We start from the raw sequence: 25,061 nt of genomic DNA on the forward strand, positions 1-25,061 counted from the left end.
TAATTTTGCGCTTGTGTTTTTTTTCTTTTCCTCTCTGTATTGCACACAGTTGTTTACATTTTTTATTTGTTTACATGTGTACATTGTATACATTTATTTTGCACTACTAATAAGTGGTAATTCTGCCTCACCCGCAGAAAAAATCTCAGGGTTGTATGTGATGTCATGTATTTACTCTGACAATAAATCTGAAAATGAAATTGCAGTATCTGCAGGAAATAGGGAACAAACAGCAATAAAAATAAGCAAAGAAAAAATTGGTATGGTTGTACTTATTAGAGGTATTTATATGATGTTATTATGATAGGCTATGAAAATATATCTGTGATGTAAATAAGGTTAAGTTGTAGAGTGATATGACAAAGAAATTAAACACTTAAGTATTTTTAACCACATGCGGCCCAGCTGCAGACTCGCCTCACAATTATTCAAAGCATTTTGACTATGTGTAGAATGTGATGGTTGTGATGGAATATTTTCTGTTTGCATGGATGAATACATCTCCCGATAAACTCATACAGCTTGATTCCACTCAGGACAAAGTGGGCCAGTAAACTGACACCATGTCCACCATCCTCAACGCTCACTTCACCCATAATTGCTTTGAATAATATGCATTGAATATGATAAATGAAGTTCACTGATCTTCTTGAATAGTGCCTGTGCAACCATTGTTCTTCATTATCTTTCAGGTCCATGGTAGTAGATGTGTCAACTTCAGTCGAATATAAAGTGCACATCAAATAATGCGAGTGCAACACAATATTATTAGCTTTGCAAAGCGGGTACTCGAGAAGACCTGTTGTAACCTACAGCAGGGCCTTCCCGCAAGAAAGCCCATACGCAGATGGGCACCACCCTTTTCGTATGGTTTAACTTCCCATTTTTACAGCCTGTTTGCGACTACACACGTGACCTGTAATCTGCAGACTTCAGCAAAACATCTAGCACGAGTTTCAAGAGCAGCACAGCCTTGGTTCTCACGTCTTGCAGCTGCGCAACTAAAAGAAAACAATTTGTTTAAAAGACTTAGTATTTTCCCATAAAAATATTCTTTTTAAGCCTTTTCTTGCTGCTGAAATTTATAAAAAAAGAAAAAAAGCAAATAATGCAAATCTATGGATAGAGTTCCTCTCGATTTGAAAATACTTCATTATTGCTGGGACTAAACCTTGCATCTCCCTTCCCAACAACACTGAGAGTATTTTCACAATACGAAGAGCAATATTTCAAGAGGCAGCTCACCCCACCATCCCTCTCCTCTTTTATAATTTGATATGGACAATAAATGCTGCTATTTCCAGTGATGCCCACATCACATAAATGAATGAAAACGAAACCTAACCACAAAGATGAGGGCCAGTTCAATGTACCGTAGGTTTTGACCGTGACTCCAGCAATAATTTTACAAGCTCAGCTTCAGTCACACTGAACCCATTCATTATGCTGAATGTCAACTGGGTGAATCTAGTTTACACTGTAACTGTAAAATTAGGTTCAGTACGTGGTAACCATCAGTGTCTTAGCTTTCAACATAACAATGGAATCGTTTCTACTTTGAAAATGGGGAAAGTTTAAGAGCAACCTTGTATCAACAAAGCTGGTCAGGTTTTACGAGTTTTTAGCGGAAACATTTTAAAAAGGACTCATTAAAACTGCTCGTTTAAAAAGAGTTGTTTTGTATCCTCTTGCTTTTGACAGTTTCAATAACCTCATTATATTTATGACATTCTTAATCTGTTAAAGCAATGTTAAATTCATGAAGATCGTTTCATTCTGTTGAACATTTAAGATACAAATTATTTTGAGTGACTATCTCTTTGCACAGTTTGCAGTCTCTTTTTCCAGTGACACATGAAAATGTTATGTATTGATCTGCTTGGGGATTTATGATTGTCATTGTTTTGCTGCAGGAATTCTGCATCAATGAGATCTTAAGGCAGTTAGAATAAAATTATTAATCCCTAAACAAGCCAGTGATGTATTTACAACTTGTCTGGTAAAAATGTTTTCACTTTCATCTTGAAATGTTCCCATCCTCCAAGTTGACCAAAGTTAGTGGAAATTTATGAAATATTTCCATTTTCCTTTTATGAATCTAATTTAAATTCACTCTCTGGAAACACTTGGACGTGCCTGACCCCTTCTCTACTGTGATCTGAACAATGGTTTCTAATTCCAATCTTATTTGCAGGAACCCCCTCATGTGCTTTGAAAACCAATTCAAAACAGATCAGGATTATGTTCTAAATTACTTTTCTCTGGGAAACTTTTCTTCTTTAATCTGATTCTTGGAATGGTTAAAAAAAATTAAATATTGAGACCCTGTAATTTTAAAACAAGCAGACTTGTGCAGAGTTAATTTCACTTGGGAGGGAACTATTTAACATCATTTTAGACCTCTCTCCATTGATGCGGTCTATTGTGTAACTTGCTCTTTGCATTCATTTCAGATCTTTGCATTTCAAAAATTATGTAGCGTAATTTGGAGCCAAATTGTGCTAGGTTTCTTGCATTTGTTCTGAAATCAATAGCCATTAACAAGTCCCACTGGTGCAATAAAGGCATTCAATTTAATATGCTCTAGTAATAAAATCCCTTTGATTATGAATAATGTTGACGAAAGATTAGTTTCAAATATATTGTTCTGTTTCAACCTCACTGTTCCCCTCAAAGCAAATTGGGTTTGGTGGTATCGTGATTTACTAAAATTCAGAGGCCTGGATTATTGGCATCTCGATGGAAATTGGAATTTCTTCACACAGCTGGGGAGAATTTAGATTTAAGTAATTGAATAAATCTCGAATAAACAGCTGGTGATAGAATGGTGACCATGAAACTTCTTATTTACCCTTTCCCTTTAGGGAAGCAGTTCAACCATCCTTTCCTAATCTAACCGTTTTGCTATTCCAGACCTGTAACAATGTAATGACTAAATGCACAGTCTCAACCATTCTTTTGCCTCCACAGATGCTGCCTGACATTCTGAGTTTCTCCAACTTTTTGCTCCATATTCCAGAATCACATTGCAGAGACAATGTGACATCTTAACAATATGATTCAATCTTAATCACCCTTTGAAAAGACCACTTTGTTCTGGTTCATTTAAGGATGGACATTAAATGCAGGCTTTGACAGCAAATCCTCATATTAATATAGAAAGAAATAGATTTGACTGGACAAGCTTTGGTAGATATTCTTCCAGGTTGATTATTTTATATTTCATGCTCCTGTGAAGTGATCCTGTGAATTTACTTTTGGGTTCCAGTCAAAAAATAAAGTGTTTCTTTTGAAAGTAAACTGAAAGAATTAAAATAAGCTTCTTTCCTTGCACACAGTTCGAGGCCTGGAAGACCCCCAAAACGTACTCTGAGTGTCACGTTGCCAGAAAATTCTCGCATCATGCCCCACGCTGTCCCAGGTCTCTTATCGCCAGGAATCATCTCACCAACAGGTAATGAAATCCATAAAATCATCAGCTTTGACATTGTAATGGTCTTCCATTGAAATGAACTAATATTGATTGAATAGGCTTGTCCTTCAGGGGGTTTTATGCTTCAGTAGAGGTTGGAATATTGGATTTTTTTGAGTATTGCTGCAGATTCAATGTTGTTAATACTCTAATTCATTGCTCAAGATATATATTGCTACTTTTCCCCAAGACTATGGGAGTGGTTGGTTTCATCAATAAATACAACAAATACCTTCCATAAAGTGGATTCTCAGATTCAGAATTCTTCATTTCTTTGTGGTTTATGATGGTACTTTCGTAGTTTTCTAACGAACATTTCAAAGTGTATTTTTAAAGATCCTTTTAGTCGGGTTTCTCCAGTATCTTCCTTTCTCCAATATATTGATTTCTGATAGGAGTTGTACCACAAGACACATCCCACTCCAGCTTCTCAACAGCACCCAGTATTCACATGTGAAGTTTAATGATACCAGTGATTCACTCAACTTGAATTAAGATAGGATGAAACGATCCTTCCCTTACTTGATGGTCGTGGCACACAGCACTGGAATTATGGGGTCTAGGACATTTTGGTGCCAGACATTTTGTTCTCCACAGTTTGGCATCCACAATTTGATGCTGGCCATTTTGCCACACACAGTTTGACGCTGAACATTTGGGTGTTAACAGTTAGGTGGATGTCACCATAGGGAGAGGGGAGTGCGGAGATGTCATCAAGGGGAGAGGGGAGTGCGGAGATGTTACTGCAGTGAGAACGGACTGCCTACCCCTAACCATGATTAAAATTATAATAAATTTAAAAATTTATATTTGTTATATTTCATTTAAAATATAATAAATTAAATGCCATGTTCATCACCAAATGTGAATGCCAAAATATCTGGTGCCAAACTGTGGATGCCAAAATGTCCAAAGGGCTACTAAAGTCTTTTTTTAACCGAAATGCACAGTGCCAAAATGCAAGCACTAAAATATCTAGCGCCAAATTGCAGATGCCAAAATGTCCAATTCCAGGAATTGTGATGCAAGATACTCATCTTGACTTAGGCCCTAAGAGTCTCTCCCATTGCCTTGATGGGGTTTTATTTTTGTGGGGATATCAGTGTGACTGAGAAGCCAAATGAAAAGTAATTTTTTTAAATGGAGTCTCAGTAATTCATTATGTAAGAATCATCCATGCAGCCCATTCTCTCTGTGTTTGTGTTTTGCAAAAGCAACTCTACTTCAGTCCATACTCTTGTTCATTTTCCGTGCAAAATATAAATATTGTCTTCATGAAAAGGCCAATAAAATCTTGAAATATTCTGCAATTACTGATTGCTTAATTGTACTGGCCCCACCCTTTACACCCATGGTTCGTGTGCCGTGGCCAAGCAAGCTGGGACGTGGCAGCGAGGTCCTTGGGTCGCGCATGCAGCCATCTTCAGCGCAAACTCCGGGAGATCCAAAATGAGTGGTGGACTAGCCTCGCCAAACGAACCCAGCTCAGCGCGGACATTGGCGACTTCAGGGGTTTCTACGAGGCTCTAAAGGCTGTGTACGGCCACTCACCCCAAGTCCAAAGCCCGCTGCGCAGCTCAGACGGCAAAGTCCTCCTCAGCGACAAGATCTCCATCCTCAACTGATGGTCAGAACACTTCCAATCTCTTTTCAGTGCCAACCGCTCAGTCCAAGATTCCGCCCTGCTCCAGCTCCCTCAACAGCCCCTAAGGCTAGAGCTGGATGAGGTCCTCACCCTGGATGAGACATATAAGTCAATCGAACAACTGAAAAGTGGCAAAGCAGCAGGTATGGATGGAATTCCCCCAGAGGTCTGGAAGGCTGGCGGCAAAACTCTGCATGCCAAACTGCATGAGTTTTTCAAGCTTTCTTGGGACCAAGGAAAACTGCCTCAGGATCTTCGTGATGCCACCATCATCACCCTGTACAAAAACAAAGGCGAGAAATCAGACTGCTCAAACTACAGGGGAATCACGTTGCTCTCCATTGCAGGCAAAATCTTCGCTAGGATTCTACTAAATAGAATAATACCTAGTGTCGCCGAGAATATTCTCTCAGAATCACAGTGCGGCTTTCGCGCAAACAGAGGAACTACTGACATGGTCTTTGCCCTCAGACAGCTCCAAGAAAAGTGCAGAGAACAAAACAAAGGACTCTACATCACCTTTGTTGACCTCACCAAAGCCTTCGACACCGTGAGCAGGAAAGGGCTTTGGCAAATACTAGAGCGCATCGGATGTCCCCCAAAGTTCCTCAACATGATTATCCAACTGCACGAAAACCAACAAGGTCAGGTCAGATACAGCAATGAGCTCTCTGAACCCTTCTCCATTAACAATAGCGTGAAGCAAGGCTGTGTTCTCGCACCAACCCTCTTTTCAATCTTCTTCAGCATGATGCTGAACCAAGCCATGAAAGACCCCAACAACGAAGACGCTGTTTACATCCGGTACCGCATGGATGGCAGTCTCTTCAATCTGGGGCGCCTGCAAGCTCACACCAAGACACAAGAGAAACTTGTCCGTGAACTACTCTTTGCAGACGATGCCGCTTTAGTTGCCCATTCGGAGCCAGCTCTTCAGCGCTTGACGTCCTGCTTTGCGGAAACTGCCAAAATGTTTGGCCTGGAAGTCAGCTTGAAGAAAACTGAGGTCCTCCATCAGCCAGCTCTCCACCATGACTACCAGCCCCCCCACATCTCCATCGGGCACACAAAACTCAAAACGGTCAACCAGTTTACCTATCTCGGCTGCACCATTTCATCAGATGCAAGGATCGACAATGAGATAGACAACAGACTCGCCAAGGCAAATAGCGCCTTTGGAAGACTACACAAAAGAGTCTGGAAAAACAACCAACTGAAAAACCTCACAAAGATAAGCGTATACAGAGCCGTTGTCATACCCACACTCCTGTTCGGCTCCGAATCATGGGTCCTCTACCGGCATCACCTACGGCTCCTAGAACGCTTCCACCAGCGTTTTCTCCGCTCCATCCTCAACATCCATTGGAGCGCTTTCATCCCTAACGTCGAAGTACTCGAGATGGCAGAGGTCGACAGCATTGAGTCCACGCTGCTGAAGATCCAGCTGCGCTGGGTGGGTCACGTCTCCAGAATGGAGGACCATTGCCTTCCCAAGATCGTGTTATATGGCGAGCTCTCCACTGGCCACCGTGACAGAGGTGCACCAAAGAAAAGGTACAAGGACTGCCTAAAGAAATCTCTTGGTGCCTGCCACATTGACCACCGCCAGTGGGCTGATATCGCCTCAAACCGTGCATCTTGGCGCCTCACAGTTCGGCGGGCAGCAACCTCCTTTGAAGAAGACCGCAGAGCCCACCTCACTGACAAAAGGCAAAGGAGGAAAAACCCAACACCCAACCCCAACCAACCAATTTTCCCCCGCAGCCGCTGCAACCGTGTCTGCCTGTCCCGCATCGGACTTGTCAGCCACAAACGAGCCTGCAGCTGACGTGGACTTTTACCCCCTCTATAAATCTTCGTCCGCGAAGCCAAGCCAAAGAATTGTATTCCCAGAAATCTTTTCAATTATCAACATTGCTATGTGCCAAGCTACTATGACTTGTGGAACAAAGTGCTGGATCCTGATACTTTTCAAGAATCTGTTGCTTCGTCTTTGATACTGTCAGTGTCAGAGGAACTTCCACAAAGTCGAGTAGCATTTTTTTGGGTATAAATGGATATGTAAATTTAGAGGGATTTGGGCCAAACACGAGCAGGTGGGACTAGTGTAAGTGGGGCTTTTTGGTCAATGTGGGCACGTTGGGGCGAAAGGCCTGTTTTCACACAATGCAACTATATGAAATCAGTGATTCTGGTAATAGAGACAGGTATTTTTGAAGTACAATGCTCAGTAATTTGGGTGGCAGAGGACACATTAGGAAATGTTCCCTCCTTACTGCTCCAATATCATGCCAACAGGTTTTTTTTTGGCAATCCAATGGCCTTTAATGCTACTTTATTTGAAGCTGGGTAAAAGGTTTTGCAAGGTACTCTGGTTTCCTTCAGGTCCACTGGAAATAAGTTAAAGGACGGGGCTGCATTGTTGCCTCTTCTGCGAATTTCAAAACTCGAAAGAGTTCTTTACTGGTTGCAAAGGAGCAACAATTTAGAATTTGTGGCCCTATTTCAATGAGGATAAAGAACAAACTAATGGAAGCTTCTTCAGAAATATTCGTATTCACAATTCGTCGTTGGTGTGGTCCAGAAAATTTTGACCTTGAACGTGGTTTACCAACATTCTTGCATTTGTTGAGGACGGTGTGACATGATTTTTTTTTGTGCAAGAGGTCCATAGGCTCGGATTTCTTCCACTCTTTCACAAAGATATGTCCTAAGGGGCCAAGAGGCACTAAAAGAAATCATACATGGGTAGAGAGCAAAGGAAAACAGATGAGTGAAGAGGTAATATATTGAGTACACCATTTCAAATGCTCTGAATGATGAAGCTTTCATTATAAGATAAACAGGAGCTACGTTTTACTGCCAAGTCATGTTACTGCATTGTTTTGTGTGCATTGAATTTTGCTTATTAGTGTCATTTGCTTCAGTGAATTTTAATGATGGGCAATGGATGATGGCAATGGTTGGCCCTCACTATTACCTCTGATGGAATTGGACCGAATCACAATCTAAATGATAGAGATTCCATACATTATATATCTTAATAGTTTCCTTATCTTCAAAGAATGATATCAGGGGTTGCAGAGTATATAGGAGGGTTATAGTGAGAGTCAACTGGATTGCTCATATTGCATAAAAATATAATAACCAAATTACATTGACCAAATATATTACCACATTTCCCACATCCTTAGTGGTCATAAAGAGCTGTGAATATCCTATAAAACAATGATAATTTCTCAAAAAATAGGTGAGAATGGGTTAACATTATGCAGTGTTCTGCAAGTTGTGACTTGAATTCAATTTAAAATCTCTTTATTTCTTTGAAAATCCAATATTGCTTCCCTAAAGCTGCTACATATGAAAAGAGATGACTTACCCAGGGCTGCTAGGAGCACTTCTGCCTACCTGCTGTCACTGTGATAAATGACGCATCCCATAGTGTCTGAACTCCATCTGGTTTGCCCCAAAACAACTAAAGAGAATTTGTCTTCTATCGTTCTTACAAACATAAAATAGAAATGTGCTTGAAAATTACCAAACAAACAAGACTGTGGCCCACAGTGAGTCACATAGAGGTACAGTGACAATTTTCATTTACCTTAAAGTATTTGTGCTCTTCAGATATTAAATATGACAAGGTCACCTTTAATTGTTAATGACAAGGCTCTGCCTGATCATGCTCTTAGTTCACAAATTCAATTGCAGCATGTATTGCCCTGCATTGCACATGCATTTCCACAAAAAGGGTTACAAAGAATTAGAATTGTATGGAAGTAATTGAACTTTATTAGTCAGTGACCCAGATTTACATAACTCAATAATTGCTTTTAAATTGCATTTAACTCCATGAAGATTCTACACTCTTTTTCTTTGCACACATTCTTCTGTACTACTTTTCAGTAGGGTATTTTCTGAAGCTCATAAACCAGAAATTGGTCCAATGGAACATTAAGCCACACATACACACTCAATGGTCCATTTTGTATGAATTACCAAAATTTTGCTGATCTGGATTAGTAGTAATAGGTTAGGATGGTTGTGAGTGGTCTGGGGGTATAAATCATGATTGTTATCTGTGATCCAACAAGATAAGACTCCCACAGTGACATGTCTGTCCATGGCCTCATACCATCAAACTAAGACCACCTGTAAATTGGAGGAGCAACACATCACTTAATTTTCCATCTGGGCACTCTTCAGCTGGATGGCATTAACGTCGTCTTCTCTGGCTTCTGATAGCCTACTCCCCATTCTCCCTCTCTGACCCATCCACCTGCCTCCCTCTCAAAGAGCCATCCCTCCTCCCTGCTTGCTGCTGTGCCCTCCCTCCCTCATCCACCTATTACTTCCCACCTGTGCAACTGTGCTGTTCCCCCTCATCCCCATCATTTTGTTCATACCTTGATGAAGGGCTCTAGTCTGAAACTTTCGTTATGTATCTTTATCTGTTTGACCTGCTGAGTTTCTCCAGTTTGTGTTTTTACTGAGACTCAGTTGAGGTGGCCAATGTTGTATATGAAAAATTGTTTTCTCCAATATCATGTAGCTAACATCCAATGATGTGAGACCTTCCATGTATTTGAAAGGTAGCAGTGGAATCCATGAAGAATTTTCATGTCAAAAGTAACAATAATCTCTTTGGATAGCAGATTGGGATTTAGATTCTGATCTTATAAATTTGAAATATGACGAATATATATGAGAACGATGCAAATAATGAATTAAAATAAAGACGGTCTTCAGATGTTGCATTTGATGATTGCTTACATCGTGGTATCTAACTGTAATAGAATAATTTATTTCAATCTGTAACACGGGGAGAAGGTCTGAAAATAAAATTTTTACTATTGATTTGCAACTTGGCCATAAATGGTGCAAAAAAAAAATTTTTAAAGTTTTTAGGCAAATAATCCTTGGCAAAGATCTTCCAGTGACAATTCCTGCCCCATTCCTATGCTGACATGTCTGCCTGGAAAATCTCTTGGCAAAGATTTGCTTGGCCATGTAATTTCATTTATTTCAGATTTGCTAAATTATACTTAGTTTCAACTTTATTTTTCTTGGCATTTTTAGAGCCATGGAAAGAAAGAGTTCATAACTATGTTAATAAAATCTCCGCAGTGTGGCAGGTAACACGTTGATGCACTGTATTCTTACCAGACACTCAGTACTCAGCAGATTAGGATTGACTTGGCCTTTCTCAGCACTGAGCAGGTGACTTGATTACATATAAATCAAGCATAAAATGTCCTGTTCTGGGCGGTGAAGTGAATCAGTCAAATTATCGAGTGGCAAAACTAATTCTGTGCCTTGGGCTTTAGAAACTGCCAGTTCCTATAAGTCAGACCTTCACTCAGTGTAAAATTGTTTTTATTTTATTCTGTTTCATTTAATATGGCTATTCAAGCTAATCCATGCAGTAAACCTGAGCCTGTAGATCTGTCAGAAGTATTCCAGTTACCAGTCTCACTGCAGTAAGTAGCAAGTCCCTCAGAATTAGGCCGTTAATGCTACCAAGAACTACTTTACATGAAACAGTAATCACTAACTTACAGTCTATTATTAGATTAGCTTCATAGGGATTGCTTTCCTTTGCTGTGTGCTGATGCATAAACGACCTGTTATTCCCATATAATTCTAGTGACAGAGCAGCTCTGACACTTAGTTCCTATTCTTAAATTCTATTCATGGTGTTTTGATTACTGTATAATGTTGTGTTAGCATCCAAAATGTACATGTACAGCATCAGTGCTACATTAGAATTTTCAATCCAAACTATCTTATTAACTCATGTTGCCTATGCATTTATTTCTGTATTCTGGACACAGTGATTTTGGTCAAGATGGTTGTGCATCATTTCTCTTACTGTATTTAACGGCATATAGGATCCACTGGCATATGACCTCCCCCCCACAACCCCCCCCCCCCCCCACTTTTAGCGTAAAATTTTAGGAAAAATTTGTTTTAGTGTATTTACAGGTACACGGTAAATTGGCGAATGGATTCCTCCAGCCAGGCCCTTTGTAAGTGTGTGCCTTCACTCACTTCACTGAAAACCCTCCAGCCTTGCGTGGCCGAGATGCTAAGACCTCCTTGCACTCGAGCAACAGCAGCAACGGCAAGGCTCAGACAGCTTCCCTGCCTCCACAAACCCTGCAAAAGCTGATTGGTTGACAAGTGCACTGGGATCCAAGGGGGTGCAAGGGAGAGAGCCAATCTCCAGGGCAATGGGCAGGACCCACTGTCGCGGGGAGCAGATGATAGATCGCTTGCTTTGAGGGGAGCACCAGGCCTCGGTGATCAGGCTCCATGGTGAGCTTTTGTTCAACGAGCACGCCCCCCCCCCCCCCCGAGGAAAACGAATAAGGCGCAGGGAGGGGTGGCAGTGAGCGAGCGGCCTGTTGAGCCGTAATGTTGAGCAAAGACCTTGTATATTGTCTTTCTTGTGCCTTTATCTGATCCCATTAATGGCTCCCCAGCGAGAATGCAGCCAAAGAGGACAAAGGTTTCTCAAATGGATTGGTCAAGGTTGAAGATGGCTGAATAGCACTTTGCATGCAGCTCCAGATTTGGATAACCTGACTGTTGACTGCCCTGCATGACTGTGAGCAGCCGCAGTCTGGGCTAGTTGGCCAAAAGGGAACTGCAAGAGCATTGTTGGAATGGCTATACTGAAAAGACCAATGTGGCAAGAGGGTACCAATACTACCCCTGTTCCCAGTTGGCACCAGATGGAAATTATTGGCTTTTATGGAACATGAAGGCTTCTGGCAAGGCTGGCATTTATCATTAATTGTTTTTGAACCAATAAGGGTATAAGAATCAATCACATAAAGCAGTAGTTTTCAAACTGCCCCCTAAAATCATATTCCACCATAAGCAATCCCTATGTCATCAGTGCTCTGTGATTAGTAAGGGATTGCTTAAGGTGGTATGTGAGTAGAAAGAAAAAGTTTTGAAAACCAGTTTTAATCGTACCTAATTGACTCGGTTTCATAGCTCCAAAGGAAATGGGCCAATGACAATTTTTTCTCAAGCCATGTATTTCAGTAACAATTGGGTCTAGAGCAGTGGTTCTTAACCTTCTCTTCCCACTCACATACCACCTTAAGCAATCCTTTTCTAATCACAGAGCACTATAGCATAGGGATTGCTCAAGGTGGAATGTGAGTTTAGGGGGGCAGTTTGAAAACCACTGGTCTAGAGTTATGTATGGACCAGATGAAGTAAGAATATTATCAATGAACAGATTTTCATAATAATTCTGTATTTACAGTACTTGTTCTCCTTTTAATTACCATAGCTTTAGTCTCTGAATTAAATTATTCAGGCTGTGCTTGTATTCCAGTAACACTGAATCCAGTCACAGCCTCAAAACCTCTGGCAATGGTGGAATTGAAACCCATCATGGCATCAAACTGAGCTTAGATGGTAGAAGTCATAATCACCGTTATGAGAACATGCGTGCATGTGTGACATCAGGTATGCAGAATGCTGTGGGAATGCACATGCACGGGTGACATCATCGTCGCGGAATTTGTGAGTGTTTGCCTGGATCTCACCACTGTCTGCAGGCTGCAAGCTCCAGACAAAGTCTGTTGTAAAGTTGGAGCAGCACTTGCCATTCCCTGAAACCGCTCACGCAGGCTTTCAGGAAGGTTTGACCAGGCTGGACGAAGCCTGAAGTAAGTCTGCATGTGTGCTCATAAGCCTTCATCTTTAAGTTGTCTCATTTGAATTCTCTGGGGCAAAATGTAGGTACAACCTCACATTCCAGAGGTTGGCACTTGTCAGTTCATTGCTCTAAATTCTGGATGTTGTTCCAGAATCTGAAATGGTAGATTTGAGTCCAGGTACAGTGTTTCTTTCTCCATCTACTGTGGCTCAGATGCCCTGACCCAGCCAGCTGATTTCCTTGAAGTGAGAAACACACAATGACATAATCTGATTAGAGGATTGCCAGTGAATATTGCAGTGATGGTGGCATAAAGAAATAGGATGAGAGGGTCAGTTTTGTATCTAAGCATCATGTCATTCTCTTTTTATTAAATATTTTATTTTTTCATAAATATACATATCAACATTTTCAATTTTCAATATTATTTCAATATATATACACACAACTTTTTCTTTCAAAAGAAAACATCACCCACTTCACAGTATAAATCCATGCACTATCAAGACTTACAGTTGGGTTTACAAAAAAGAAAGTCCTCATTAAGGAGGTAATTTGTATTTTTATAATAATAGCATCTATTGATATTTGGTTTTTAAACTATCTTCATAATTTTTAAAAATTATATTTGGATCCCCATATAATCCAAATATGGTTGCCATATTTTTATAAATATGTCATATTTGTTCTTTAGATTGTGTGTGATTTTCTCCATAGGCATCTCTGTCTTCCGTCGTGCTATCTGTCGAGGGGAGTCAGATTTCCAAGTAATCGCAATACATTTCTTTTGCCAAGCTCAAGCTATTGCAGCAAATGAAATTTGGAATTTAGTTAGTTTATTACTTATTTCAATAAAGTTCCACAAAAGATAAAGCTCCAGGTTGTCTGCGAAGGCCACCCCTTTTAACTTTGTTATTCAGTAATATCTTGCCTGAAAGGTCTCACCTTCACCCACGACCACGTAGCATGTACAGATATTCCTAAAACACATCTCCGACATTTCTGATTTTGATTTATGTAATTACCATAGTGTGAGATACAATTGGTGTAGAAAATCACATTGTACTAATCAGTATCTTGCATACAAGCACCAATCAGATCAGCATCTTTCCATTATTGCAACTCCTACATCCAACTCCCATATCTCTTTCTCGATCTCTGTAAACCTGGTTTTGCACTTCCATTTTGGAGAGCAAAGTACATCTTAATTATAAATTTAGGTGTATTCCCCAGCCAAATCATTCGTTCCATCTCACTAATTTCACGTGGGGCCAAAGTTTGGTTCCCATCTTTCTCTTAAAAATGATCTTAACTGGAGAAAGCAAATGAATGTCCAATTAGCTACTCCATACTTATTTATTAATTGTTCAAATGATGCAAGGGATCCTTCCATATAACAAATCATCAACATATCATTCTTTTGTCATATCATGAATGCAATATTTTGTTACCCAGATTCATAGGCAGCAGAACATTTTTACATAATGGTCTCCTCAGTGATGTACCTGCTTTTTTTCCCCAATACATTCATTTATTTCTTGCCATATTCTAATCATATGTATTAATACAGGATTATCCTTTTGTTATTGATTTAACATTCCACATATAATGAAGTCCTTCATTGTCTCCTCTTTTATTGAATTCAGTCCCATTCAAATCCATGAAGAGGGACAGTTTTCTTTAAAGAAAGATGATAGAAATCTTGCTTGTGCTGATAGATAATACTTCTTAAAATCCAGAAGTCTTAAGTCCTCCCAATTTCTAGTCCTATGTCAGCTTTTCCAGTGCAATTCTTGGTGCTTTGTTATTCCATAGGAATTGTCTTATATAATTATGTAATAATTTGAAGACATTTTTAGTTAGTCTTGGCATTACCTTCATTTTTATACAATTTACTCTTCCCACTAATGTAATTGGCAAAACTTTCCATAGCATCATATCATTCTCAATAATCTCTGACAACTGGTTTGACAGATTTAATTGACTGAGGATGATGGACAGATGGGGAGGTGAAGATAGTTGATTGCAGATGCTAGATAAATATAGAGAAGGGCAAGGGGAAAAGGGGGTAAGGTGAAGGAAGATTAGTTATACAGGACGTTGTAAGAGACATCTTGAGATTAGTGATAAGTGGAGACAAAGTGTTTCTCTAAATTTTACCATGACATTTGACTTCAACGGAAGAGTAATATCTCATTTTTGAAGTTCCAGGCTTTATCAACAAATCTGATTTTTTTCATCTGAGGGCCAACTTCTTTTACCCAGGAAGTATTGGATATATGGAATGAGTGACCAGAGGAAGTGATGGAGTCAGTTATCATTACACATCTAAAAATATTTAGACAGGTACAATGAGAAAAGGCTTAGAGAAACATTGGCCACATACAGGCAAACTGGACTAGCCAGAATAATGAGGACAGCAGAGACAACTTGGCCAGTATAAACAAGTTGGGCTGAAGGGTCTATTTCCATAATGTATAACACTGACAGTGTATAGTCAATTCCTCATTGTTGTGATTTTTATATGCTGTATTTATAAAATTGTTTCATACTTTTTCATGTAAATTCTACACTTAATCTTAGCCAGAAGGCTGAGACGCAATCCTTTTCATGTAAATTCATGTAAATTTCGAGCGGCATGGTTTGTGTAGTGGTTAGCACAATGCTTTTACAGCGCTAGTGATCGGGACCGGGGTTCGAATCCCATGCTACCTGTAAGGAGTTTGTACGTTCTTGCCATGTCTGCTTGGGTTTTCTGGTCTCCTCCCACCGTTCAAAATGTACTGTGGGTTGTAGGTTAATTGGGTGTAAATTGGGTGGCACAGACTTGTGGGCCAAAACAGCCTGTTACCATGTTGTATGTCTAAATTTAAATGTTGATAGCCCTGAAAAAACACTCAAATTGAAATCAAGACCTGCTGGATAAAATGATGAATTAAAAGTGCTGATCACAGGGTCTGACCTGTGATATCAATAATTCTGACAGTCATAATGAAAATATATAGCCAATTACCTTCTTCTGAAACAAATATTCTCCATTGATCATAGGGAAGCAGCTCATCTGAGGATCACACAATAAATGTTTATCCAGCACGACTATTGTATTTCGAGGCAACACCCTCATCCTTTGCACATCACCTCAAAAGGAAATGACACAAAACATTCAGTAAAATGCCTTGAGGCAAAATGTGTTGCCCTTCTTTTTCAGGGGATTCTTGATCCAATATTTTTGTACACACACTTGCTTTAAGTAAATCGTGTTCCTTGTAAATCAGTCCAAGTTCCATGCATATCAATCTGTTATGACAATTCAATTGCTATTTGCTCCTTGTGCACAATTTTCTTAGGTCTTTATAACATTAGAATTGTGTTCCAAGCAAAAATGTCCCCATATGCTGCCAATTTTAATTTAGAAAGCTAATTGATTGAAAAGTAAAATGAATCCTTAAGAAAATGTAGTTTCATTTGTTTTTTTTCTGATTTATTTATATTAAGCGACTTGTAATAGTATAGTCACTTTTAATTTAAATTTGCTTGGAGATATTATTTACAAAGAAGTTAACTGGAAGGAGAGGAAAACAGTATGGCATTAACATAGACAAGAAAGCAAATTTATACATTTATATCCCTGAACATCCCAAAGCACATTTAATCAAAGCAGTGCCACTGAATCGATGTCGGTTTTAAACAGTGTGATAATGAACAGATTATTTGCTGCTTTAGTGATTTTGAATGAGGGATACATTTCAAGCAGAACACTTGGAATAACTCTCCTGTTCTTTAATGACCATCTGATAAAGAGGATGGGGTCTTATTTAGTTTAATGTCATATCTGAAAGGCAGTGTTGCTAATAAAGCTATTGATTGGATTTAAATTTAAAATTAGACATACAGCATGGTTTCACCCAATTGACCTACAACCTCTGTACGTTTTTGAAGGGTGCAATGAAACCAGAGCACTTGGAGGAAACCCAAGCGGACCGGTGGCTTTGATGTTCAAATATCTGGAACAGTTCTTGATTCAAAACCATTCAGTTCAAAGGCATGATTATTGATACCTCCAGTCAGCTGACACAGTTCATTTGAGTGAGTGGGAAGAAATGCTACAGTTAGAAGATATTTGTTGACAAACATCAATAAATAAATATACTTATTTTTAATGATTCATAATCCAATAACTTTTAAAGTTTCAGGATGGAAGCGATGTGTCCTGTCATCTTCAGTAACTGTCCAATTCCCAGGAGGTTCTTAATGGGAAGTTGGGATAATTTAGTATTCTTCTTGTTTAATAGCTTAGCATTGAATGGTAAAATAATAATTAGGTTGACTGACGTAGTCAACAATTTTTCAGATGACCGTTTATAAACTCTTGCAATTTTTTTTCCAACCTGGATTGAACAACATTAGAATTCATTATGAAACTGATCTTTAACACAACATTGCATTCAAACATTGTTCCCAGGGATTTTCCTTTTTTTGGACATGAGCTTTCTTCAGCCCTGAAATCTGATACACTGGTTATTTAGAAAGTTGAGTGGAAATCTTTTGGTCACAATTCTGTGGTAACAGGGCATCCTGTTCCACTCTTGACACCACTTTGGAATGAGACAAATTTCATAAATATCCAACAGTCTTGTACAGAGAAAAAGAATGAGTTGCTTCCTCTTTTGGACTGTTAGATCAGAAAGCAAGGACTGAAAATTCCTCATTACCCTATCATTCTGCTTCTGTTGAAATTCTGATCTCTTTCAAATACACAACTGTGTTGTAAACTGCTGGTTTACAATCATCTGCCTAATACATACCTACACGTACACGTAGTAAGAAATAGAGCAAGCCTAAAAACTATCAGTTGAAACTGCAGCCAGTAATTGGACAGATTCAATCTAATGGATTACATTTTCTAGTACAGACCGAATACCCCTTATCCAAAATGCTTGGGACCAGACGTCGTTCGGTTTTTGAGTTTTTTCGGATTTTGGAACAATGGAATTAAGCAACCACAGTTGCATCAGCAGAATATCTGTATCAGTGGTTAAAGAGCAACATCAAACAACAGCAGGCTTTTTGAGTGCTGACATGACACCATGTGGAAAATTCATGTGAAATAATGTTTAGCACTTACCAACAAAAAAAACTTATCTCTGCTTACAAAAGAAGACCACCTCCCTACCACCACTGGTCCCCGACTCCTCCCTGCCATTGCTGCCAGTCCCGGACACCTCCCCACCGCTGCCACTGGTCCTGACGCCTCCCCACTGTCACCGGCGGTTCCCGACACCTCCCCACTGCTGGTTGCCAACTGTGATCCCTGCTCCTGCCTGGTAGCCCAAGGTGACTTCCCTGACGTGGATAGCACTATACCCGATGTTGAGAATGAAGTCACTGTCACCAACTGCGACTCCAGCTTCAGCTGATGCTGGAGACTTGGACCCAGCTCCGTTTGGCATCTTCCCGTCCAGAAGTAAAGATTTCCTGTTTTTAAAACTTTTATTGCAATCAAACTGGCATCAGAGGCCCATATGGACTAGTCAGTGTTGAATTTTTTTTCCATTTGTAATATCATGTCGGGGATTTAAATAAAAAAAATCAGTTTTTGGATCTTCAGATAAGGGGTATTTGACCTGTACTAGATTCAACATCAAGATAGTTCAATAGATTTACAGATGGAATGCAATGGAACCTACATCATGGAACAGGTGATACTTTTATACATCTGGGTGCTTGTAATAGATGGCTGCTTAATGTGGATTCCATGTTAGTAATGGAAGCCATCTGGAGCTGCAGCCTAGTTTTCTTAGTTGCATTTTTTTGCACGATAATAGAAAAGCGATAGGATGTTTCATGTACTCATGGGCTTGTTATTAGTTATATGCAAGACTGAAACATTGGGCTGATTAAGAGAAGAATGTTTTGCCAGAATGCCCTATTAATAGGCAGGAAAATCAATAAAAGAATGAGAAAAATTGTTGTATATTTAATTTATTTTGTTCTTAGCCAATGGGGAAGTGTTATAATGATGCTGGTAGCTACACCATACTGATTGGTCAACAATGTTGCATCAAGGGATGACTAGCAATTGTAAATGCCTTTACATTTTTTTGAATAATGAAGATGATGGAGATCAGGCAAATAAGGCAGGCTGAGTCCATGGCTAGATCAGCCATGATCTCATTGAATGGTGACTTGACAGGCTGCATGGCCTACTTTTGCTGATATTTTTTGTTCTTGTGTATCGCCATGGTTTCACCTTAGCAAGTTGGGGCAGCGTGGTTAGCAAAGCGCCATTACAGCACCAGTGACCCGGGTTTTCAACCCAATGCTGTCTGTGAGGAGTTTGTGTGCTCTCTGTGTCTGCATAGGTTTCCCGCCATTCAAAATTGTCCAGGGATTGTAGATTAATTGGGTCTAATTGGACGGCATAGGGTGATGGGCCGAAAGGGCCTGTTACCATGCTGTATGTCTAAATTTAAATACCATCAACAGACAGACAGTGAAATAAAGTACAATACTCTACAACTAATCCAACACATTTCTGTGTACCAGAATTTCAGGACAGTGGATTAGAATGATGCAAAATCAATGCATATAGAACATAAAATAATACAGCACAGTACAGGCCCTTCGGCTACAATGATGTGCCGACTCATATGTAACTGCAAAAAGAACCTCATAACCCTCTATTTTTCTTTCATCCATGTACCTGTCTCAGTCTCTCTTAAATGTCCCCTATTGTTCCAGCCTCCACCACCACCACCCCTGGCCATGCATTCCAGGGACCCACAACTCTCTGTGTGTAAAAAAAAACTTACTCCTGATATCTCCCCTAAACCTTTCTCCCTTCACTTTGTACATATGTCCTCTGGTATTTGCTACTCTGGCCTGGGAAAAATGTGCTGCCTGTCTACCTTATCTATGCCTCTCAGAATCTTGTCGAACTGTATTAAGACACCTAAAATGTAGTTCCTGAAATATTGTTGCTGAGTGGTGGTCATTAGGACCCCTTCCTTCAGCTGGTTATCCATCAGACAGTGTCAGATTTCTACACATATGTGGTCAGATTCAGGTTGATAGTGTTCAAGAGGAGCTGCAGAAGCAGCTAAGGAAATAAGTTGCAGATTCTTGAGGAAGAGGACAGAACAGTGAGATTAGTAGGATTGCTCTTCAACTAATCAGGCGGAATAGCTTCTATTTATGATTTTTACACATATATAATGGCAAAAATCACTTTTAAAAATTTGGATACTTACTCCAAAACAGGAGGCATGTTTACACTGACTTCCTCTGTTGCAGAGATTGTCGTAGGGTGAACTTGGATGGATGTCGACACGGATGTGCAACATATATTTGGTGCACAGTGTCATTACATCAATGGCTTAGTTGACATCACTATCCAGTGTCCAAAGAATTCTTGGGAAAGAAGAAGAATGTCTCTCAATACTCAAACTATTGCAAAGGTGGTAGCAATTTTGATTAGTGTTATGCAAACAAACCTCCTTGGTTTGCTACAGATTTAAAAATCCCTCATTGCCATTACCAGCTGAACGCATCATGCATTTCAGAGTGTGTCACCAGGAACGTTGTATTCATTAGCCCAATTTCTTACTGAGTGCCTGCGGTCAGTTTAGACTAGGAGTCTTGGAGGAAAAATTACGGGATGGAATTTAGCAAATAAATTGTTACATAGATTGGAGGTGCAGAAGACAGCGAGGAAGGCTTTCAAAGCTTGCAGAGGTATCTGGACCAGCTGGAATAATGGCTGCAAAATGGCAGATGGAATTTAGTTTAAACAAGTGTAATGTGTTGCATTTTGGAAGAGCAAACCAAGAAGGACATGCACAGTAAATGGTAGGGCATTGAGGAGTGTGGTAGAACAGAGGGATCTGGGAATACAGATACATAATTTCCTGAAAGTAATGTCACAGGTAGATAGGGTGGTAAAGAGAGCTTTTGGCACATTGGTGTTCAAAAAAAATCAAAGTATAGAGTATAGGAGTTGGGATGTATAAGACATTGGTGAGACAATATTTGGAGTATCGTGTGCAGTTTGGGTTGCATAACTACAGGGAAGATATCAATAAGATGGAAAGAGTGCAGAGAAAATTTGCTAGGAAATTGCCAGGACTTCAGGAACTGAGTTACAGGGAAACTTTAAATAGGTTAGAACTTTATTCCCTCGAACAATGAGGGGAGTCTTGATAGAGGTATGCAAGATTGAGAGGTGTAGAGCAAATGCAAGTCAGCTTTTTTCCCCACCGAGCTAGGCAAGATATAAATCGACGTCTATCCACGTTCATCCTGCGACAATCTCCGCAACAGAGGAAGTCAGTGTAAATGTGTTTCATGTGTAAACAACCACTCTGGAATAAGTATGAATGGAAGGGGGGAAGATTTGGAGGAACATTGGGGGGAAATTTCTTCCCACAGAGGCAGGTGGGAGTGTAGAATGAGCTGCCATCTTAAGTAATAAATGCAGGCTCAATTTTAACATTTAAGTAAAAATTGAACATGTTCTTGGATTGGAGGGATATGGACAGTGCAGGTCAGTGTGACGAGGCAGAATAATATTTCAGCATAGAGTAGAAGAGCCAAGGGCCTGTATGTTCTTTGGTTCTATGAATGGAAAACTGGAAATGCTGAAAGCTTCAAATAAAAAAAAAAGAAAATATTGGAAACATTCAGCAGGTCAGGCAACACCTGTGAAAAAGAAACAGAGTTACTGTCTTAAATCAAAAACTTCATAACTGGGGGAAAGAAAGAAAACAAGTTTGTTTTAAATTGTGAGAGAATGGAGGATATCTCTGGATGAAGCTGTTACAGAATGTTAATCCAAACACCGAAATGTAAAAACTGAGAAATGCAGAACTGATCAGGAAAACTGATGAAATTTGGAAGGTTGAATGTGAAGGTTATGGTGGGATTCTTAACAGTGAGGAAAATCAGAAGGACCTTGGTGTCCAAATCTATAGATCTCTCAAGGTTGCCGTGTAGATTGATAGGACAGTTAAGAAGGCTAGTGGTATGCTGGGTTTCATTAGAGAATTGAGTTCAGGAGTCGAGATGGAATGTTGCATATTAAAATTATGTGTTGCGTGGATTGGTGAACTGTCCGCTGGGGGCACCAATTTTAAACTTTCGTACTTTTTAGCCTACTTATTTTCCACAATTTTTTTGCTGGTTGCTTGAATTCTGGATACCAGGGATTTTACTGTATAGTGGTTAAAATTGGCCAGGGGAAGCCTGCTTTGCAATGGAGGACAAGGGATTTGTGAATGGAATCATGTCAGAGATTTTCGACATAGTGTCCATGGCAGATTGAATTTTTAAAAATGCAAGCAGTAAAATAAATATCGCAAAACAATGGAAGTGTGAACCAAATCAGTTTTCCTACATGTTTCAGAATACTTCAAATTAGTTTCTGCCTGAAACTACTCAGCGAGCTTATTAAATGAGCAGAACTAAGCAGAACTAGTATCCACACAGTGACAGTAATTTTGTATTTATATTTATATTTTGTTCAGACTTAGAACATAGAACATTACAGCTCAGTTCAGGCCCTTTGGCCCCGATATTGTGCCGACCTATATATATTCCTACCAAAAAAAACTAAGCCCTTTCTAACTTGTAACCATCTATTTTTCTTTTATCCATGGGCCTAAGAGTCTCTTAAATGCCCTTAATGTTTCAACCTCCACCACCATCCCTGGCAAGGCCTTCCAGTCATCCAAAACTCTCTGTGTGTAAAAAAAAACCTTACGCCTGATGTCTTCCCTATACCTACCTTCACTTTGTACTTGTGGTGGGAGTGAAAGTCATAAAGTCTTATATCCCCATGGAACTTGAAAGTAAACATGGTGAGGTTTTCTGGCTGACTTTCCCTGTGTAGACTGAGGAATGAATGTTCTTGTCTGTGACTCTGTGGCACACTAGGCAGGACAATGACCCAGAGAACCACAGGGCCATTGACAGATGTTTTTGCCACATCAGGCTACCTTAGGAATATTTCAAAAGTAGTCACTTCAGTAGTGACTGAAGATTTTGCCTTTAATTCACATGTCTATTCTTGGGATTGTAAAGCTCTGCAGAGGCCTGTTTAAAGTACAATTTTCTTTGAAAGTGTTGATTGTAGTTTGAAGACAAAAACCTTCAATTGGTTTAGTTGTATTCATTTTAATTATGTGTTCAGTCCCTCAAAAAAAAGTTATTGAAGGCACAATCACACTGTTATATTCAAACAAGTTGGTAATCATTTTCCTAATTGTTTATTCCTCCAACAATTTGTGCTTTAATATACTTTCATATTAAACACTCTATTAAACAGTCTGGAAATGGCACGTAAGTGGGAAATTAATTCAACAGATTAATCTAGAGTTAATAACACTTGCAACCTTGAAAAAGATGGTACAGCAGGGAGGTAATTAACAGTTTATTCCCATTTGATCAAAATAATCCACTTTAATTCCATTGTAATTTCACCTCAAAATATGAAGCCTCATATTTTGCTACACTCTGCCATGATTAGTGGCTTATTGCCATTTTACTTACAGTAAGAGTTAATAATGCTTAATTGTTGAATGGCTTTTAAAGTGTAATCAATTATAGATGTATGGAAGAACTAGTAATTTTTTTAAAAATTAAAATTTAAGTTTTTAAATTGAAACATTCAGCAGGGTACCAGGCCATTTTGGCCCTTGACCCCATGCTGCCCAATTATACCCAATTTACCTACACCCCCGGTACATTTTGAACAGTGGGAGGAAACCGGAACCTACGGGGAAAACCCACACAGACATGGGAAGAACGTACAAACTCTTTACAGACAACGCGGGATTTGAACCTTGCTCCCAATCGCTGATTCTGTACCAGTGTTGCGCTAACCATGCTGCTGCTATCCGTAATGGGCAAATAAAGTCATGGTGGTGTAACAAAAAACTTGACGTGGCAGTGGCAACTGTATCTTTCAAATGGCCTATTTAGCAGAAAGAGTTCACAAGGAATCATGTTTCAATAATTCCAATATGCCATGTCACATTTGTTTTGGTGTATATTTATATGCATTGTGTTCACCTTCTGGCTCTTTGTGAATCATTTAGAGAGGGGGGAAAAAGATAAAAGTTAAATAATGAAGTTCATTTTCCTTCAAAGTATAATAGTACAGCTGCTTCATATACACAAGTATGAGTGTTGATGCTGAGTTTTCCATTATTATTTAAGATCCCACAGAAGGGATGAGCACATTAGCTCCATTCTTTGTTGAGAAAAATAAATGGTTTAAAAAGGATCTTTTCTAAATTGCCCCACTTTTTACTGCTTGGTTTCTCACAATGCAAGATTTAAAGGTATGATTACAGCTGGGGGCCATCTACAAACCTATTTCTTTTGTTCCATTTTCACAATAATTCTTGGTTGCTGTCCTCTGAAATACAAGAATGGTGAATCAGAAGGTTTCAAACCTTTGCTGTCCACAGCCATGAATAATACAGGAAAGTGATATCTCGATGAGCAATGATTTATCCTTGGGAAACAGGCAACAAAGCTCCCAAAAGGTCAAGATCATTACTGTTTTCGAAGTCCATACAACTTCTCATTAACATCTCTATTACATAGTTTAACCACTTGAATGCTAATCATTCATTAATATTTTGAAGTTATTTCTCAATGCTTCTTAGATATTCATCTTAAATTCTTAATGCAGAGATTAAAAAAGCTAAATGCTGGAAAGAAAAACAATATTCTTCTAACATCTGTGATGAAGGGTTCTTTACATAGCATTAACATTTTTCCCTTATGAATATTGAGTAAACTGCTGTACATTCACATCATTTTCAGTTTCTTTGGATGGTGGAAACAATTCATGTACTTTTTGTCCTCTGTCATTGCACCAGCCTGTTCTGTACAAACAGGGGTGAATTGTTTCGGACTTTTTTAAAATAAGAGAACAAAAAGAAGAGAAATAGAAGCAGCAATGGACCATCTGGCTCTTGAAGTTTGCTCTTCCATTTGCCAAGATGACAACTGATCTTCTACCTATTTTCCATCAGTGTTCCTTGCGTCCTTTAATGTCCTAAATCAATCTCTCTATTTTCTATGAATTTAATGACAGAGCCTCTGCAACCCTCTGGATTAGTAAATTCCAAAGGTTCCAAAGAAATGTTTTCCTCATCTAGAGCTTACTCCTTGTTCTCAGACTATGCCCCTAAGACAGGGGAAACTTGTTCCCTTCATCAAACTCCATAAGAATATTTAAATACTTGGCGTTATTTCAC

At 39.3% G+C, this 25,061-nt stretch overlaps 1 protein-coding gene across 5 annotated transcripts in view; it reads left to right on the top strand.

The window, feature by feature from the left end:
- The window catches only part of dacha (dachshund a), a 404,574-nt gene that overhangs the window by 198,127 nt on the left and 181,386 nt on the right, over positions 1-25,061 (top strand). For all 5 annotated transcript variants that reach the window (XM_069893410.1, XM_069893411.1, XM_069893412.1 and 2 more), the window contains one exon: positions 3,339-3,454. In XM_069893410.1, coding sequence (XP_069749511.1) covers positions 3,339-3,454 — 116 coding nt within the window. The remainder of the gene's footprint in view (positions 1-3,338; positions 3,455-25,061) is intronic.

Source organism: Narcine bancroftii, chromosome 8 (assembly GCF_036971445.1).
Source record: "Narcine bancroftii isolate sNarBan1 chromosome 8, sNarBan1.hap1, whole genome shotgun sequence".
Lineage (NCBI taxonomy): Eukaryota > Metazoa > Chordata > Chondrichthyes > Torpediniformes > Narcinidae > Narcine > Narcine bancroftii.